Source organism: Bufo bufo, chromosome 2, assembly GCF_905171765.1.
Source record: "Bufo bufo chromosome 2, aBufBuf1.1, whole genome shotgun sequence".
NCBI lineage: Eukaryota > Metazoa > Chordata > Amphibia > Anura > Bufonidae > Bufo > Bufo bufo.
In genome coordinates, this window is record NC_053390.1 from 533,653,624 (window position 1) to 533,671,756 (window position 18,133).

General features: G+C 41.5%; 1 protein-coding gene across 6 annotated transcripts in view; it reads left to right on the forward strand.

Moving 5' to 3' along the window:
- Positions 1-18,133, forward strand: part of WDFY3 (WD repeat and FYVE domain containing 3) — a 278,837-nt gene that overhangs the window by 129,433 nt on the left and 131,271 nt on the right. For all 6 annotated transcript variants that reach the window (XM_040417990.1, XM_040417994.1, XM_040417992.1 and 3 more), the window contains 5 exons: positions 718-884; positions 2,897-3,364; positions 5,174-5,275; positions 6,060-6,253; positions 9,460-9,917. In XM_040417990.1, coding sequence (XP_040273924.1) covers positions 718-884; positions 2,897-3,364; positions 5,174-5,275; positions 6,060-6,253; positions 9,460-9,917 — 1,389 coding nt within the window. The remainder of the gene's footprint in view (positions 1-717; positions 885-2,896; positions 3,365-5,173; positions 5,276-6,059; positions 6,254-9,459; positions 9,918-18,133) is intronic.

An 18,133-nucleotide genomic window follows, 5' to 3' on the forward strand; every position in this document is an offset into this window, starting at 1 on the left:
TCCGTTTTTTTCCTATCATTTGCATGGCAAACTTGACTTAGATTTTTTTTTTCACTTTTCATGTCTGGTGATCCTCCAAAAATCAAGGAAGACACACGGAAACGGATCACGGAACAACGGAACCCCGTTTTGCGGACCGCAAAAAAATACTGTAGTGTGCATGAGGCCTAATTGTCCATAGTAAAATAGGTCCATTTCATCCGAATAATGTTTGACCTTTTTGTACATGGCAGGGTTCATTTGTTAATACTAACTGGTTACTTGCGGGATCAGCTCTCATTTGCTGGCGGATGCTACTAATTATGATCAAGGGTTTTGCAAACCAGGGATTTTGGTTCTGTCTTTGATCTATACTTACAAGGACTTTTCTGGACTCTTCAGATTTTTCAAGCCAGTGCAAGTAAATCTGCAGATGTTAACTCTTTGTGAAATAGTTAGTTTGGATATCTACTGTATATAGAATTAAAGGCAAGCGTAATTAGATATTTAGTTTGTGCTAGCCAATCTTTTTTCTGTTTTATAGGAAATAAAGTTATTGTCTGAGGAGACACTTGAAGATGTTTTTGTGTAGACTGAAAAGTATGCCTATAAAGCCGTATGTGTGTTTTCCCGCAGCATCATCTGCCTTTCTCGGCTAAGAAGCAATATTATGGTCTATATTTAGGTGCAATTAAATGCATAGTGCATGAAGGAAATGTAATGCTGTCTTTCCTGTAGGCTAGAACAAGCTAAAGAGAACGAATCCAAAGATGCACTCAAGGACTTGGTTAACCTAATTACTTCTTTAACAACATACGGTGTCAATGAACTGAAACCAGCTGGTTTAACCACGGGGGCACCTTTTTTGTTGCCAGGCTTTGCTGTCCCACAGCCCGCTGGCAAAGGTAAGAAGCTGAATTTCCATGTTTTTCCAAATTTGAAAAGCCTTGTGCACTGCATCATACTAACTTTTGTGCGCTGTATGATTACATTACGCCAAGTTTGGAGTCCTAAAAACAAACTCCGTAAATATATTTACGTGCAGGAAGAAAACCACATAATAATATAAATCATGCCAGTGTATACTATCTGTAGCGCTTAAACTTAAAAGTAAGGGAATAGCTGATTTTATGCCATGTTGTCCTCTTTTTTTACGGTCCATTTTGCATTGTGATTTATGGTATTTGTCAACAGGGTTTCCCAGCATTGTAAAATTGATTTCCTATCCTACCATTAGGACAGGCTATCAATATTAGATCTGTGGTGCGGGGGGCTTACTCTTGGCACCCTCAATTAGCTGTGCGAGTCCCTCGGCTTCTTCAATGTTTACATTGGGGTTCAGGCCCACCATGTTTTGTGTTGCTGCTTTTCTGAGTTTTGCGTCTTTATGGCATCCAACTGTGGCCCCATCAAATATCAGATTATCGTCTGTGCTTAATATCACAGCTCAATTCCATCAATGTTTAACTGTACATTACTATAAAGTGTATATTGGTGGATTCCTACATAAAGCACCTCTTAATAAAAATACAGTATTGTGCAGATGAAACATGGATGACTATGTCTCCAATGTCTTGCCTGTAATCTACTGATCTTCTAAAATCATTACCGTAATAGTTTTTTTTATGAAGAAAGCCTTTTACTTTTATTTGGCATGTATACCTTACTTCAACAACAGGGGTCCACAGCTATTTGTATCTTAGGAGCCACGTTCAACTCGAAACATGGCTGCTTTCTTCTAGAAACAGTGCCTATCTTGTGGCTTATGACTGGCATTGCAAATTGGCCTAGTTCAAGAGAAGAATGCTGATGTTTCTGGAAGAAAACAAACTTTTTTAAAAATTTTTATCTCATACAATCCCTTTTAAATGTAGTGAAACAAGAAATCATGAAATTGCAAACCCTTAATGCATATGGTCATAACTTAAAGGGGTTGTCTCTTTCCAGCAAATGGCATTCATCATGTAGAGAAAGTTGATACAAGGCACTTACTAATGTATTGTGATTGTCCATATTGCTTCCTTTGCTGTCTAGATTATTTTTTCCATCACATTATACACTGCTTGTTTCCATGGTTACAGACCACTCTGTAAGAGGTGGTCGTGCTTGCATACGATAGGAAAACGTACTGGACTACGTGCGCGCCCCTGGTCCCAGCCACCAGAGAGACCGGTGCTTTTTCCTATAGTGTGAAAGCACGACCACCACTGATGGATTGCAGGGAGGTCGTAACCATGAAAACGAGCAGTGTATAATGTGATGGAAAAATGAATCCAGCCAGAAAAGGAGGCAATATGGACAATCACAATACATTAGTAAGTGCCTTGTATTAACTTTCTCTACATGATAAATGTTATTTGCTGAAGTGAGACAACCCCTTTAAAGGCTATGGACACCTTTTGGGGGCATTTTTCACTGTACTTATGTTGGGCTGAAAAACATTTTTCCAATAGGTCTTAGTGATTTTTTTAAAAATAGTTTGTCCTCTATAACCAACATATAGTGTAGGCTGCTCTTTCTTTTTGACGGAGAAATCTGTTAAAGGAGCTGTCTGATGGCTCATTCCTTGACCCCTATATCTGCACTCTCGACAGCTCATAAACACTATGTTTTAAGCTGAGTTCTTATCAAATTGATAAGAATTCAGCTTTAAACTGAGGCTGCAGTCACTATTTGGAGACCACAGCTTTGTGGTCATGTTGTAGCAGCAGACTACCAAACAAGCTAACATTGAGCATGTCTACTCCTTCTCTGTCAAACTATTTTCTCTGCTTCATTAACCCCAAACAAGTAGGTCTTACACATAAGTATCAGAACTCTAATAAACTGCTTCGGTTTTTGGTCTGTGGAGGCGTATTGTGGCCGAGCGTGGTTACATTTAGATGACCATTTACAATAGTTTTATGTTTATTTTCAGGTTTGAGTGTGAGGAACATACAAGCCTTTGCAGTCCTCCAGAATGCATTTCTTAAAGCAAAGACCTGCTACCTTGCCCAGATCATTTTGGATGCCATCACCAATATTTACATGTCAGACAACTCCAATTACTTCATTCTGGAATCCCAGCACACACTTTCCCAGTTTGCCGAGAAGATTTCTAAACTGCCTGATGTCCAAATGAAATACTTTGAGATGCTCGAGTTTGTGGTTTTCAGCTTGAACTATATCCCTTGCAAAGAACTGATAAGTGTCAGCATCCTTTTAAAGTCCAACACCTCTTTTTCCTGTAGCATTATTGCCACCAAAACTCTTCTAAAATTTATTCGGCATCACCACATTTTTAAAGATGTTTTCAAAGAGGTGGGACTCTTGGAAGTAATGGTCAACCTTTTGCACAAGTATGCTGCTGTATTAAAGGACCCAGCGCAAGCATATATTGAACAAGGTAGAATCCTAAAGCTTTTTCTTATTTTAATACACTGAAGGAGGTATTACAACCAAGCATTTTATTGTACCTTAAAAGGTGTATAATATATATTTAATTTTTAATATCTACTGAGCTTTGAGTGCATTGTAAGTCAATATCTTGTGTGGTATTTGTATTGTCAGACCATTTCCTACAATGCAAATTAGGGATCTACTTTTTTTCCCCCTTAACCTCCACAATGATTGATACTATTTTGGACTGATATACTAATGCACTGCTGGAAACAACCCAGGAGCCAGGTAGCCTACAGAATGGACTACCGACGTCTAAATTTCCAAAGATTTTTAAAGTGATGTCTGTAGACACTAAAATTGTTAAATTGGCTCCAGGAATGGTCAGACTGCCTCCTAAAGTCTACAGAATGGTGTCTTTTTAGATCCTCTTTTTTTTATGACTGAACCTATAAACCTTCATATCATTGAATCTGAACGTACGGTGTTCACCATGAAATCGCAGTGCAATCTGCTGGCAGCATGTTGTAGAGCAGGAGGAACTGAGCAGATTGAGGTCTACTTTTTATGGAATAAAATTCAGTAAAACTTGTAATTTATTTATTTAAATCTCTGCTCATACTGTGCTTAGGAGTCATGTGGTTGATACTAGAGATGAGCCAATTTTTTGTTATGAAAATGGTTTACTGGTAAAAGGTGAATTGCATTATGGATTCCATTTCCACGGACCATAACGCAATTCTATGACGCAATTCTATAACGGATCCGTTCCGTTTCTGTTATGCAGAGGAGGACTCCCCTTAAAAACTGAAATGGGACAGATCCGTTATGCAGCCCATAGACTTATATTATGACAGAATGCCTCTAAAGGCATTCCGTTATGCATTCCGTCATAGAATTGCGTTATGGTCCGTGGTAATGGAATCCATAACGCAATTCACCTTTTACCAGTAAACAAAGCGTGAACGAATTTCAAAATATGAAATTGGCTCATCTCTAGTTGATACTATTAGTGACTGACAGTCAACTCTGCATGCCTAAGCATATAGGTAAGGCTGTCACTCGGTGAGTAGAACCACCTATATGACTCCTAAGCATAGAAAGGGCAAAGTTTTAAATGAATAAATAGGTTTTGCTGAGTCTTTTCGTATAAAACTATATATCTAACTGCTCTATAATATAGTGCCTGCAGATTGCACTACATTTTTATGGGGACAGGTCCTCTTTAAGGTTGAGGTCTCCTCCTGTAATGAATCCATGAACTCCTAAAACACTATGGGACTGATTTATCATTACACTTCCATCTTACTCCAAAGTCCTTTTTGGCTAAGTCAGATTTATTAATAGTCCTTTAATACTGTGATAAATGTGGTTTGACGGTAGCAGTTTATCCTTCAGTAAGCGGCTTTACAAAAGTTGCACGTCTTTACGAAAAAGTCGCATGTTCTATTAAAAAGTCGCATGAGATAAGCATGGTCCTCACTGGAGTGAAATTGCGCAATTTTTTGCGACTTTTTAAATTGTTGCTATAGTAAATCTGTCTAGAGATTAATTTACATAAGAAAACACGCCCCCTTTCAGAAAACTGGCAAGCCTAGCGCAGAGCCAATAAAAGTCGCAAATTTTTGCGCAGTTTTAGCGATTGCGCAAACATTTGCGACTTTTTCACTCCATTATTTTGACTTGAGCTAATGACAAATCTGGCCCTATATCTTTGTGCAGTTCTGGTATAGGCGTTGTGTATTTTTATGGCAACTGTATGATTGATTCATTTTGTACTTCATCACAGTTTTTATTAAAACATGTCTTTTAACAGGGTCCACAAATGTAATACAGTCAACTGAGGACCAAAGGCAATTGGCATTAGTGGTGATGGAAACTCTTACGGTTTTGCTACAAGGATCAAATACCAATGCTGGTAAGTTTCTCATAATTTCTTGACATGGAAGACCTTTTTACTGTAAATGTCTATTTGTATCTGGCTTTTACCTTTATTATGGACAGTGGGTGTTGAACCACTATACCAACCAACCTGTTTGACTTTGGGCTAGTCCTAAGGGCGTTATCCTGGCTGTTCCTGGTTTTTACCCTGTACAGGGATCTGGACTTCGCTGCAGGGGAGCCATGAGGCCTCTTGGAATAGTCCTAGTGTGGTCGGCTTCTGACCCACGAGAGTTAGAGACACCGGTGCAAAGCACCAACGTGTCAGGCAATACTTGTCAGGGCAGGCAGAGTTTGTGTAAATCCATGAAACTAATCCAAGGCCATGGCAGGCAGTGAATGGTCATCACGGTAAATAGGCAGTGGTTGGGTTGGGCAGAGGAGGGTCAGGTTTGGTAAACAGGGCTCATTCCCTTTGAAAGGATACATTCTTGTCAGTCCCACAGTTGGTGGTGTCACCTGACACTAATGACTTGTTCATCGGGTGTTAAGGTACAACCCTATGGTGCAGTTGGCTGTATGCGGCCAAGCCATGCCCACCTGTCTCAGCCAATTAATGTACAATTTTACTGCTAAATTTGCTTGCCATGAGTGAACATGGCTTGGCTGCATGTGACCAGATGCACCATCGGGTCATACCCTTAGCCTTGATATTTCCTTAATCCAACTACAAGGTGTTCTGTGATAAATGAGTATCTCTTGTGACTCTAGTTGATATTGATATATATGTAAGTTATGTGTGGATGTGTTTCTCCTAATAGGTGTCTTTAGAGAGTTTGGAGGCGCAAGGTGTGTGCACAACATTGTCAAGTACCCCCAGTGTAGAGAGCACGCACTCATGGTGATCCAGCAACTGATGTTGTCTCCCAGTGGAGATGATGACATGGGGACCCTTTTAGGATTGATGCATTCAGCACCACCAACAGAATTGCAGCTGAAGACAGACATTCTGAGGGTAAGGCGCTACCATTTTTGTCAAATTTATGATTTTTTTGTCACTCGGAGTGGAAAAAAACTAAAATATCTAACAAAAAATAACTCCTTCTCTCACATCAGCTCTGTCTAGCTTTGTTTTATGATAAATTGCCATCATCATTTCACATTTCCATAATCCAGCTCAGTTTAAATGGATTATATTGGTAGCCAATAATGATTTTAATGTATCACACTTACTCATAGACAACAGCGTGATGAATAATTAAGGTTTCTATTTTTTTCCTCTGCAGAAACAAATTGAGCATATGAAATGTCAAGTTTTGTAGCTACCGAATTAAATCTCATTAAATCTCAGGGCCCATCATCTGGGTCTCCTAAGTGACAGCATAAAGGCATAAGACTGTCTGCTTAAAAGGGTTGGCCCATCTCACACATTGGTGACCTGTCACTCACTCAGTTCGTCTTGGAACTCCCATAAAAGTGTGTGCCACCAATGTGTGAGATGGGCCAACCCCTTTAAAGGAACACTGAGCGGAATCTGAAAAAGCCATGATAATTATGGCTCAACTTGAACCAAAATTCTGGTACGCATGATGTGAGCCACATTTTTTGTCTTGCTCGGTGAGTGGGTGTCGCTTAGGCTACTTTCACACCTGCGTTTAGGTCGGATCCGTCTGGTATCTGCACAGACGGATCCGCACCTATAATGCAAACGCTTAGATCCGCTCAGAACGGATCCGTTTGCATTACCATGAACAAAAAAATAAATAAATAAAAATTATTATTATATATTTTTTTTTGTTCATGATAATCCAAACGGATCCGTTTTGACTTTACATTGAAAGTCAATGGGGGACGGATCCGTTTGAAAATTTAGCCATATTGTGTCAACTTCAAACGGATCCGTCCCCATTGACTTACATTGTAAGTCTGGACGGATCCGTTTGCCTCCGCACGGCCAGGCGGACACCCGAACGCTGCAAGCTGCGTTCAGGGGTCCGCCTGCTGAGCGGAGGACAAACGGTGCCAAACTGATGCATTCTGAGCGGATCCGCATCCACTCAGAATGCATTGGGGCTGGACGGATGCGTTCGGGGCCGCTTGTGAGAGCCTTCAAACGGAACTCACAAGTGGAGCCCCGAACGCTAGTGTGAAAGTAGCCTTACTGGAAAGGATGTGGCAACACTGTGCACTAAAATTGTGCCAGAATTTTGCTGCAAAATTCATGACCAAAGCAAGCCAACTACAGTGGATATAAAAGTCTACACACCCCTGTTAAAATGTCAAGTTTCTGTGATGTAAATAAATGAGACAAAGATGAATCATTTCAGAACTTTTTCCACCTTTAATGTGACCTATAAACTGTACCACTCAATTAAAAAACAAACAAATATGGTTGCATAAGTGTGCACACCCTTAAACTGATACTTTGTTGAAGCACCTTTTGATTTTATTACAGCACTCAGTCTTTTTGGGTATGAGTATCAGCATGGCACATTTTGACTTAGCAGGATTTGCCCACTCTTCTTTGCAAAAACACTCCAAATCTGTCAGATTGCGAGGGCATCTCCTGTGCACAGCCCTCTTCAGATCACCCCACAGAGTTTCAATCGGATTCAGGTCTGGGCTCGGCTGGGCCATTCCAAAACTTTAATCTTCTTCTGGTGAAGCCATTACTTTGTTGATTTGGATGTATGGTTTGGGTCGTTGTCATGCTGAAAGATGAAGTTCCTCTTCATGTTCAGCTTTCTAGCAGAAGCCTGAAGGTTTTGTGCCAATATTGACTGGTATTTGGAACTGTTCATAATTCCCTCTAGCTTAACTAAGGCCCCAGTTCCAGCTGAAGAAAAACAGCCCCAAAGCATGATGCTGCCACCACCATACTTCACTGTGGGTATGGTGTTCTTTTGGTGATGTGCAGTGGTGTTTTTGCGCCAAACATATCTTTTGGAATTATAGCCAAAAAGTTCAACCTTGGTTTCATCAGATCATAACACCTTTTCCCACATGCTTATGGGAGACGTCAGATGTGTTTTTGCAAAATGTAGCCTGGCTTGAATGTTTTTCTTCGTAAGAAAAGGCTTTCGTCTTGCCACTCTACCCCATAGCCCAGACATATGAAGAATACGGGAGATTGTTGTCACATGTAGCACACAGCCAGTACTTGCCAGATATTCCTGCAGCTCCTTTAATGTTGCTGTAGGCCTCTTGGTAGCCTCCCAGACCTGTTTTCTTCTCGTCTTTTGGAGGGACGTCCAGTTCTTGGTAATGTCACTGTTGTGCCATATTTTCTTCACTTGATGATGACTGTCTTCACTGTGTTCCATGGTATATCTAATGCCTTGGAAATTCTTTTGTACCCTTCTCCTGACTGATTCCTTTTAACAATGAGATTCCTCTGATGCTTTGGAAGCTCTCTGTGGACCATGGCTTTTGCTGTTGGGATGTGACTAAGAAAATTTCAGGAAAGACCAACTAGAGCAGCTGAACTTTATTTGGGGTTAATCAGAGGCACTTTAAATGATGGCAGGTGTATGCTGATGAATGTGATTGCTTAATTCTGAACACAGCTACATCCCCAGTTATAAGAGGGTGTGCACACTTATGCAACCACATTATTTTTTATTTTATTTTTGTTTTCTTCCCTCCACCTAAAAGATTTCAGTTTGCTTTTCAATTGAGTGGTACAGTTTATAGGTCACATTAAAGGTGGAAAAAGTTCTGAAATTATTTATCTTTGTCCTTTATTTACAGCACAGAAACCTGACATTTTAACAGGGGTGTGTAGACTTTTTATATCCACTGTATTTGGTGGTATAAACTTAGACTAAAGAGTCTAAAGATGCAACAAATTTATCATCCAACATGAGCCACTGTGATACATCTGGCCCATTTTTGAGACCCTCTTACACATTAGTGTATGACCAAACCTGCTTTTGTTAGCAGGACCAGCTCATTATGTATGGGGAGCTAGAGTATAGGAGAGATAGCCGCCGGCCAGGCCATCGTTTGAACATCTATTGAACATGTATGGGCGCCTTTGGACTGGAAGGAATGTGGGCATTGCTTGGGTTCTAGTTATTTTTAAAAGGGCATGGAGGAGAATGACTGAAAGCCATGGTACCAACTTTGGAGGTGGCACCCTATGGAAATCTTTCATTCTCCTATCTTTTGTGTTTGTTACATTATTTAGATAATCCCAGATGTTCTTGTCATTGTTTCTAGGCACTTTTAATAGTCCTGAGGGAAAGCCATCGGACGAGGACTGTTTTTCGGAAAGTTGGTGGATTTGTCTATGTCACATCTCTGTTAGTTGCAATGGAGAAGTCTCTTAGTTCTCCACCAAGGAATGGTTGGGAAAAAGTGAACCAGAACCAGGTCTTTGAACTTCTGCACACTGTTTTCTGCACTTTAACAGCAGCTATGCGATATGAACCTGCAAACTCTCACTTCTTCAAAACCGAAATCCAGTATGAAAAACTGGCTGATGCTATTCGGTTACTTGGCTGCTTTGCCGAATGCCGCAAAATTAGACCATCAAATGTCTTCCCATCCAATAATCAACCATTTCAGAGACTTCTAGAAGAAGACCTGGTGCAGTTGGACTCCGTGTGCCCAGTACTGAGGCACTGCAGCAAACTTTTTGTATACCTGTATAAATTATCTACAGACTCCTTTGACAGGTAGGTATATTAACTACAGTATATCTACTCTGGGTATGCATCTGAAAAACGTATTATAAATGCAGTTATTGACATTAGTATTCTATCAGTTCTCTGAAGTCTTCTCCATTCAGTCATAATCTTGGACTATATATGTTTTTTTTATGTAGGTGGATATTTAGCAATGTGTGATATTTGCTGTTTGGAACATTTGACTACAGTTTGTATCTCAATAGTAGATGCATGAGGAGCAATAAGTATTGTGAGCTGGTTTTAACTACTAGTCATTACAAGCTCCATCTAGAAATTTAGTAAATTAAAAAAATTATAAACCATACCCATTCTGTAGATCAGTGTTTCCCAACCAGTGTGCCTCTAGCTGTTGCAAAACTACAACTCCCAGCATGCCCGGACAGCCTTTGGCTGTGCGGGCATGCTGGGAGGTATAGTTTTGCAACAGCTGGAGGCACACTGGTTGGGAAACACTGCTGTAGATCACAGGTCTTCAACCAGTGGGTTCAATGCATTTGTGAGACAGGCTCACAAACTACTATCTCCATCTCTCCAAATACTAGTAATTATGGGTGGTGTTACAATGTAAATCAAATCATGAAACTGCTGTTTTAAATCAACGATTCTCAAAATGTGGTGTGCCCCCTAGTGGTTGGTGAAAGCAAGTGGTTATATTGGGCAAAGGCTGTTATCTGGCTTCAGCAGTCTGTGGTGTATCCCCATTTTAAAAGCTATGGACACATTAGATTTTTTTATGATTGAATTTACTCATTTTGGGCTAAAAAAAAAATAGTTTTTTTTCAGTTGGTGTTTATTAAAAATGTTCACCTTTTTTTTTTAGATACAGGGGTTAAAAATCTGTCTATTTGCTTAAAGGGGATTTTTTGGGATTTTTAATATGGATGAGCTATCTTCAGGATAGGTCATCAATATCAGATCGATGGGAGTCCGACACACGGCACCCCCGCCAATCAGCAGGGCCGGACTGGGGATAAAAACCAGCCCTGGAAAAAGTTGCATACCAACCCCACAGCATTGCGTCATTATTTACTTGTTTATAATAGGAGAAAGAAAGCATTCATTTTAAAACACGTGTGTAAACACGAATATAAATTTGCCCCACGATAGCTCTTTTGTAGAACCCCCATTGTTCATATTATCACAGTGTTTTCCTAACCAGGATGCCTCCAACTGTTGCAAAACTACAATGCTCAGACAGTGTTTTACTACGCCCTTTGACCCGCCCCTTTTTTGTCGGCCACCTATTTAATGATTGTTGCATGTAACATTTTACTTGACCAGCTATTTTAGATATTCTACAGCAGTCCTGTTACAATCCCCCCTCCCCCCAATGAGCCTTTCGACCAAATAATAAAAATATTTATAAAATCTCACCCATATGCTGCAAAAAAAAAAAAATCTGCAATGTAAAATCAATAATAAAGATCAACTACAAACAAACATATTTCACATGAAAACTTACAATTACTTGGCTTGACCCTTGGGGATCTCGGACACCACTTCAACACTTGGCTGGGGGGCTCGGTGGAGCTGATGTTGTGTTTTATCCTAATGAGAAAGAGCAGGGAGAGGCTGGTGCTGCTACTAGGGGTTCATACCACGGGGGAGTAATAAAGCCCACCATAATGCGCCCCCCCCCCCCCCCCCCAGTAGAAATAATTCTCCTTATAATGTGCAAAACATACCCCTTTGTAATGCCCCCAGTTGAGCTAAGGTTCCCATAATGTGCCAATATAAAATACCCCTTCTCAGTGCCCCCGTAGATGACCCCATAGTGCTCCTCCCCCCCACCATAATATGTCCCAGTATAAAATGCCCCTATACAGAGCCCCCCATATAAAATACCCCTTCTTTTTAGCCTCAGTAGATGCCCCTATAGTGCCCCCAATCATGTGCCAGTAAGATGTGCCCCAATAGATGCCCCCCAATCATGTGCCAGTAAGATGTGCCCCAATAGATGCCCCCCAATCATGTGCCAGTAAGATGTGCCCCCATAGATGCCCCCAATCATGTGCCAGTAAGATGTGCCCCCATAGGTGCCCCCAATCATGTGCCAGTAAGATGCCCCCAATCATGTGCCAGTAATAAGAGCCCCCCCACCATCATGTGCGAGCAGCCAGAGCCCCCCCATATCATGTGCCAATAACCCCCCCTTATGTGCCAGTAGCCGCCCCTTATGTGCCAGTCCGGCCCTGCCAATCAGCTGGTTGAAGAGAAGGCCATGCTCCGTGCGAGCATAGCCTTCTCATCATTGTTTACCTGCTTGCTGTCGGTAAGCAGATGTACTGTAATTAAAAGCCGTCCCATTCACTTCTATGGGATGGCCCTGTGGTATACACTTGAACAGGAACAAGCTGTCCCATGTAAGGGAATGGCACGGCTTGTAATTACACCTGCTCACCTCTGAGATGTTGACGGCGGGTAGGTAAACAATGAAAGTAAGGCAGTGCTCACACGGAGCGCGGCCTTCTCTACAAACAGCTAATTGGCGGGAGTGCCGGGTGTTGGGTCCCCACCGATCTGATATTGATGACCTATCCTGATAAGAATATGGCTTAAATGAGTGTTTGAGGTCCGGAGATCTGAGATAAAGCTTCACATGACCCGTCAGCTGATGGGACTGAGAAGTGATACACTGCAAACAGACTGATTTTTAACCCCTGTGTCTATGCAAACAGATGGATTTTTAACCCCTGTATCTCAAAAATGTCAGAATATTTTTAATAAAAATTGAAGAAATATAATCTAATGTAATCATAAAAAAAGGTGTCCATAACCTTTATTTTTGCTTATTTTAATGTTTTGCTGGGTTTGAGAAGCAACATTTTAAGATAAAGGTAACTTTTTCAAATTTAGAATGGACTACAACCAATGGTCCTTGTTATGGGTGGATGAGACCCCATTAGAAAAAAGATTTAGAAACCATATTTTAGGTGCTACATTTTCATATTTGTGTGAATAGTGACCTGTAAAATGTTTCTTTTAAAAAAAAACCTTGTCAAAGCCAGGAGGAGTTTGTCTACTCCATTTTTATACTTGCCGTCAGTGTCTGTAGGTGAAATGTCTGCAGTGTAACCCTGCTGGGCATGTTCTTAGTCATTTGTCACATCACATTGAGGAGCTTGAAGTATTTAACATTACAGCTTTGTCTATTATGTAACCAGCCTCAGATCTTGTCAGTTTATGGATTTACATCTGGAAGGGGATTAAATTAATCTGATGTATCCAGGTTGTAAAAGTTAAACCATATCCTGTGTTCTTAAACTTAAAGGAGTTGGCCGAGATTTTGATATTGATGGCCTATCATTAGTAGAGGTCATCAATACCTGATCGGTGAGAGTCTGACTCCCGGAAGCTGTATGAATAGGTGAGCACTGCGGCCTCTTCCTACGCCAGGGACATCACATTCTTTAGTCACATGGCTCTTTTTTTAATTTTTTTATTTACTTTAGTGATCTGCGTCATCTGAGGGGTACTGATACCAGTATTTGCAGCCGGGTGTTAACTGTATTACACAGCCAGCACCCATCTTGTAAGGGGCAGACTCAACTTTTGAGCCCGCTCCATACTTGGCATACAGTTGCGTCCTTTTGTGTTAGAGAGATAGTAACAACAAGCTCTTCCGGCTACCATTGAATTCAAGTAAGGCGCTTTACTATTGGCTGTGTCGGGCACCAGCGGTATCGTTGTCTCATTCGATGCAGCATGAGACTCTTTGCAAAGCATAAAATTGGTTGTACAGGCGTCTATAATGACCGTACAAACATTATTGCGACCTCTGGACTGGCATTTCTTATGCCAGTCTTATTAAAGAGGACCTTTCACCTCTCCTGACATTCCTGTTTTAATAGCTTCATACATTCCCCGTGTAATAACAATTCTGGAACATCTATTCTTATGTCTGTGTGTTGTGCCATTCCTCTATTATTTCTACTAGAAGTTATAGATATATTGCTAGCAGTCTGCAGTAAGGGTACAGAGGGGAGGTAACAATTTGGGGGTTGTACCTGCACAGTCTGAAAATGGCAGTACTGATTGGATAGAGTGAGTCTGTGCAGGGACACACCTCCAACTGGTTACCACCCCTCTGTACCCTTACTGCAGACTGCTAGCAATTCACTCATAACTTCTAGTAGAAATAAGAATGGAATGGCACAACATAGAGCTATAAGAATAGATGTTCCAGAATTGTTATTACATGGGGAATGCATGAAGCTATTAAAACAGACAAGTCAGGAGTGGTGTCAGGTGTAATGTGCACCACTTTTCTGGCACACATATTGGTAAATGTGTCGGGTCTCAGGTGACCTGCCCGTCTACTTTTCGTAAAAGTGGCAAAGGGTGATGCAAATTTTGGCACAAAAAGGCGTTTACGCCAAATTTGTGATTTTAGCATGCCAACGATCTGGCGTACAATGATAATGCATTCCCCCATACTGTTTATCATATAAAAATGTATTATGCGTTTTAGACCTATTTTGAAAAATGTCTGGAAAAAGAGGGTATGCTTAAAGTCTAAAGTGTGCCAAATGTATTAATGCTGTGCTCTATTATTATTATTCTTATTTTTTTTATTATTATTATTTTGCATACACTATTGGTGACTTAAAGGGGTTGTGCAGCCTTTACTAAGTGATGGCCTATCCTCAAGATAGGCCATCCTGACTGATCGATTGGTGTCTGACACCTGGCACCCCCATCGATCAGCTGTTCGGGTGTAGCTCCGTTGATGCCGAGACTACACAGCTCCGTCAACCTTGTACTGGACAGTACTGATCCTGTTGATGTCCTGAGGATTGGTCATCCCCTAGTAGAGCCTGGACAACCCATTTAAGGAAGCGTAAACTGAGTAACATCTTTATGGAGTTATGGCAAATATCTTCATAAATTTTGGCGCACATGAATAAGTCATGGACCTTACATGTGATCTAGTGTGACCTCTTCACGGCATAGGGACAGACTGGAAGAAGAACTGGGTCTAGCACTAACTCTTGATGACCTTCTATTTCTCAGCAGTGGGGGAAGAAATCAGCATGAGTGTCTCAAGTCTGCTATACTGTATCTGTCCTTTGTGCTTTTCTGTGTGATCCCCTTCTATTCTCACCGTACAACTAACCCAACTTTTTCATTTGTCTTTCTAACTTTTCTATCCTGCTCATGCCTATCACCTCTGTAGTCGGGCAGAACAGATCCCGCCATGCTTGACAAATGAAACCACTCTCCCTTCACCCTGGGGCACCCCTGCTCTATCCAGGAAAAGGTACTGATCTGTCATTGGGTATTCCGTCTGTTCCTTTGAGCAGGAGAAGCAGATTCATATTACAGCTGCTATATATTAAAAATCATACGACTTGATGGTGTTGAAGATGCCCAGATTGGGATGTTGGGGAGTTCACATCTTGTTTTCACGTCACATTTTGGCTCCATTCACACGTCCGTGGTGTATTGCGGATGCGCAATACACCCGGCCGGCATCCCCATAGAAATGCCTATTGTTCGCAATTGTATTTTCTTGCGGAGCTGCGGACCGGAAGATCGGGGGCGCGCTCCGGAAATGCGGATGCGGAGAGCACATAGTGTGCTCTCCGCATCTCTTCCCGCCATATAGAGAATGAATGGGTCGGCACCCGTTCCGCACAATTGCGGAACAGGTGCGGACAACACTTGCGGACGTGTGAATGGACCCTTTGAATGTGCACTGGCGCCCAGCCCAGTTTATGCCCAAAAACTTCCTGTTGGCATACCTTTTTTTTATTTCTCTGTAGAAAAGAGTAGTCCGCTATGCTTTTCTAAATAGATAGACAGAGTCAAAAAAATATTTGCACCCCCAGTATACCGTACTTTTTTAACATTGGAAGTCAATGGCTGTATGCCAAGAAAACTTATTTTGGACATATATGAATGCTACTAATGTGTACCTCCGACACACACAAACAAAAAAAAAAAAAAAAAACTAGATGGGAACAGAGCCTTCCACTGCAGTGACAGTTGGAGTCTTTGCCCACATCAGTTTTTCTCAAACAACATTAAAGGCTATAGATGCCTTCGTGTAATTTTTTTTAATAATTGCATTTTACGCAAAAAAATATTTTTTTCCAGTTGGTCTTTTTTTTAAATTTCTGCGGTTTTTGAGATACATGGGTTAAAAATCAGTTTGTTTGCAGAGTGCCACCTCTCAGTCCCATCAGCTGATGGCTCAGGTGAAGCCTTGTCTCTGATCTTCTGACCTCATAAACACTCATTATAGCGAAACTCTTCTCAAAATGATAAGTGTTTATGAGGTCAGAGATAAGGTTTCATATGAACCGGAACGGTTCTCTCTAAGGCCTCATTCACACATACATGGATTTTCATGGACCACGGTCCGTGAAAACCCGGCTTGCGTCCTGCTGAGTGCACGAGCACACTGCGTCATTTATTGCTATGACTCTGTGCGCTTTGTGCCTCCGCTGTATAGTAATCCACTCGTATAGATCATATGTACAGCAGCGGCGGCACGAAGCGCACGGCGTGATAGCAACCAATGACACCGTGCGCTCGTGCACCGTGGTCCGTGAAAATCCACATATGTGTGAATGCTGCCTAAGGGTCCATTCACACATTCGTGTGTGTTTTGCGGATCCGCAAAATACGGACACCGGCAATGTGCGTTCCGCATTTTGTGGACCGCACATTGCCGGCACTATAATAGAATATGCCTAATCTTGTCCGCAATTGCGGACAAGAATAGGACATGTTCTATTTTTTTCAGGAACGGAAATGCGGACCCGGAAGTGTGGGTCCGCATTTCCGGATCCGGGCAGCACATCGTGCGGCCCCATAGAAAATTTATGGGTCCGCAATTCCGTTCCGCAAAATGCGGAACAGAATTGCGGACGTGTGAATGGACCCTTACACTGTCCATTTACAAAGGGTCGGTGGCATCCTTCTGGAGATCAAAGAGAAATGCAGCCAATTATATCCTGGCCCTTTCAGGCATTGGGAGCCAGTGTCAACAGTCTGATACTCGCTGTGGTGCGGTAGAACGCACGTTCTGGTAGTATCTAAAAATGATCACTTGCAGACAACACATCCCCCTATGTAAACGTAATGTGCTCCTGACAAGCAGGATTTGAACGAAAGATCGCAAGAACAATTATTTGTTCAAACCCCTCCCGATAATTGCCAAATGAAACTAAAAAGTAAACGACCGTCAATCGACTTCCTATATCATCGATGGAACATTTTGTGTGTTGTTTAAGGGGGATTTCAGGCTCTAGATTTGAATGACCTATCCTTAGGATAAGTCATCAATGCCTGATCGGTTGGGGTCCTACACCTGGCACCCCCACCGTTCAGCTGTTCTGAGGAGGCACTGGACTGTGTAATGGCGGTGGAGCTGAAGGAACCTGGCACCGCCAATTCAAAGCAGAAGAGAGCCTTCTGCTTCCGACTCACTCCACTGTGTTATTTCTGGCCCTGATTGCTGCTAAGAATAGGGTAGGTCATCAATATTGTACTCCTGGATAACCCCTTTAAGCTCACCACTGCACATCTACTTCACATTTTACCCACACTTTGTTTTGATCTCGGTCTGTGATTTCTTCAGCATGATCTTAATTATGCCGCTCTAATTTTTTTTTCTTCCTGAAACACTGAAATTTTCTGCTATTAATGTGTTTTGTCTCTCCTTTACTGTTTTACAACGCCTCATTAAAAATCTCTGAAAATGCCTAGAGACAACAGAAACACAGATTCAAACACGGTGGTGAATAATGCAGCAGATTTTCATTCAATTAAATATTTAAGCTGCTTTTATTTTTAGAAAGCCCTTATTTTCCATGGGATGGCGGGCTCTCACACGCAAGGATTTACATTATTAATGTTGCTGGCTGAAGCTTTTTACTGTATGTTGTTAATGTGTGATTATTATCATGCTAATGCAAGAAGATGGGGTCAATACCTTGTATGTTGACTTCAGCTGTACACAGGGGGAGGTGTGATCAGTGATGGATAGCATTCTCTGTGTAAGTGTGTATACATAGCTGTCAGTCACTGATAGCTGTACACAGGGGAGGTGTTATCAGTGATTGATGGCATTCTCTGTGTAAGTGTGTGTGTATACATAGCTGTCAGTCACTGATAGTTGTACATGGGGAGGTGTTATCAGTGATTGATAACATTCTCTGTGTAAGTGCGTATACATAGATAACTGTCAGTCACTG